The following is a 1415-nucleotide window of genomic DNA, read 5'->3' as shown; positions in this document are numbered from 1 at the left end:
AGAGCACTGGCCTGAAAGTAGAAGGAAGACTACTCTTAGACAAGAGGAAGGGAATAAGGAGAGTGGTGGAGGGGCGTGAGGGACACTAATGGGGGAGTGGTTATAATCAAAACATGTCATATGCATGTAGGAAATTACCACATTGAAACCGAATAGTCTGTAAGATAAATAAGCACTAATAAAACATATTAAAATTATATAACACAAAATTCACCACTTTATATATTTCAAAGTGACCGACTCTGTGGCATTTCATGTCTCCCCACCACAGTCAGCCACCTCCTGTGTCTGGTCCTGCAGCACCCCAGTGACCCAGATGCTCTGCCCCACTCACAGAGCCTCCGCACTGTCCCCACCCCAGGTCCTGGGAGCCCCCAGGGCACATTCTGCCTCTCGAATTTACCTGTCCTGGATGCTTCACAAAAATGGAGCCACTCGGTGCATGATCTTTTGTGCTTGACTTCTTTCGCTTAGTGTAATATTTTTTAGATTCCTTCATGTCATAGCCTGCGTGGGAATATCACACCTTTTCATGGCTGAATTGCAACTCTGCTGTGTGCATTGACCATTTTGCTCTCTGTTGGTCTGTTCAGGTGCATCTGGAGTGCTTCTGTCTTTTGGTGATTTTGAATAATGTTGCTAAGAACATTTGTGGACAAATTTTGCTTGTTGGTTGTTTTCCAGACAGTCTTTGCTATGTAATTCAGACTGGCCTTGAACTCACTATGTAACCCAGGTGGCGATCCTCCTGCTTCAGCTTCCTAAGTGTTGCTGGGATTATAGGCATCAGCCATCTGGCCTGGCCGGTATTTTTTGTTTGTTTGTTTGTTTTTACCTTGTTTTCAATTCTTTTGGAGTTTAAAGAATGGTTCTTTAACTTTTATCTAAAATTTTATCTGTCCCTTATTAGAATCATTAATAACATTTTATGATTCAAAGGCAATACATAAACAACAGACAAATTTTAAGTTTGGATTGTGGGTATAGCTTAGTAGCAGACCACTTGTTTAGCATGTGTAGGTTCAAACTCCAGTGTTGAAAAAATAATTTTTTAATTAAAAATAGATGAAACCATAGGAGAATACACTAAAACCTCTTCAATGAGGTAGGAGTTCTTGCCTCCTCAAAGCAATGGTACTGTCTTTTTAACAAGTGATGGTCATTTGCCTAGTAAATAAAAAAAAAAACAAAAATGGGGAGGGGGCACAACCTGACCGCGCTCTAACCCCTGCTTTCCTTACTCCACAGACAGTGGCATCCAGGTACCAGAGGCCCTAGAGAGACAGTACCAGCTATATTTCCGGGAGCTAGGTGAGGGCACGCTGGACCGCTTGCTGCTACTGCACTCTGGGATGGCCAGTTCGCTGCAGGTGAGTCTGAGCAGCCATGAACACCATTGTGTGGCATTGGTCATC

The 1415-nt window shown here is 43.0% G+C and overlaps 1 protein-coding gene across 1 annotated transcript in view; it reads left to right on the top strand.

Moving 5' to 3' along the window:
* The window catches only part of LOC101565192 (kinesin-like protein KIF19), a 32806-nt gene that overhangs the window by 22651 nt on the left and 8740 nt on the right, over window positions 1-1415 (top strand). The window contains exon 14 of the mRNA XM_004629696.3: window positions 1249-1370. Within this exon, the coding sequence (XP_004629753.3) occupies window positions 1249-1370 (122 nt within the window). The remainder of the gene's footprint in view (window positions 1-1248; window positions 1371-1415) is intronic.

The sequence above is a fragment of the Octodon degus genome, unplaced genomic scaffold (assembly GCF_000260255.1).
Source record: "Octodon degus isolate 3935 unplaced genomic scaffold, OctDeg1.0 scaffold00031, whole genome shotgun sequence".
Taxonomy (NCBI): domain Eukaryota; kingdom Metazoa; phylum Chordata; class Mammalia; order Rodentia; family Octodontidae; genus Octodon; species Octodon degus.
The sequence above is the reverse complement of the archived record's forward strand: the minus strand, read 5'-3'. Positions and strand labels throughout refer to the sequence as shown.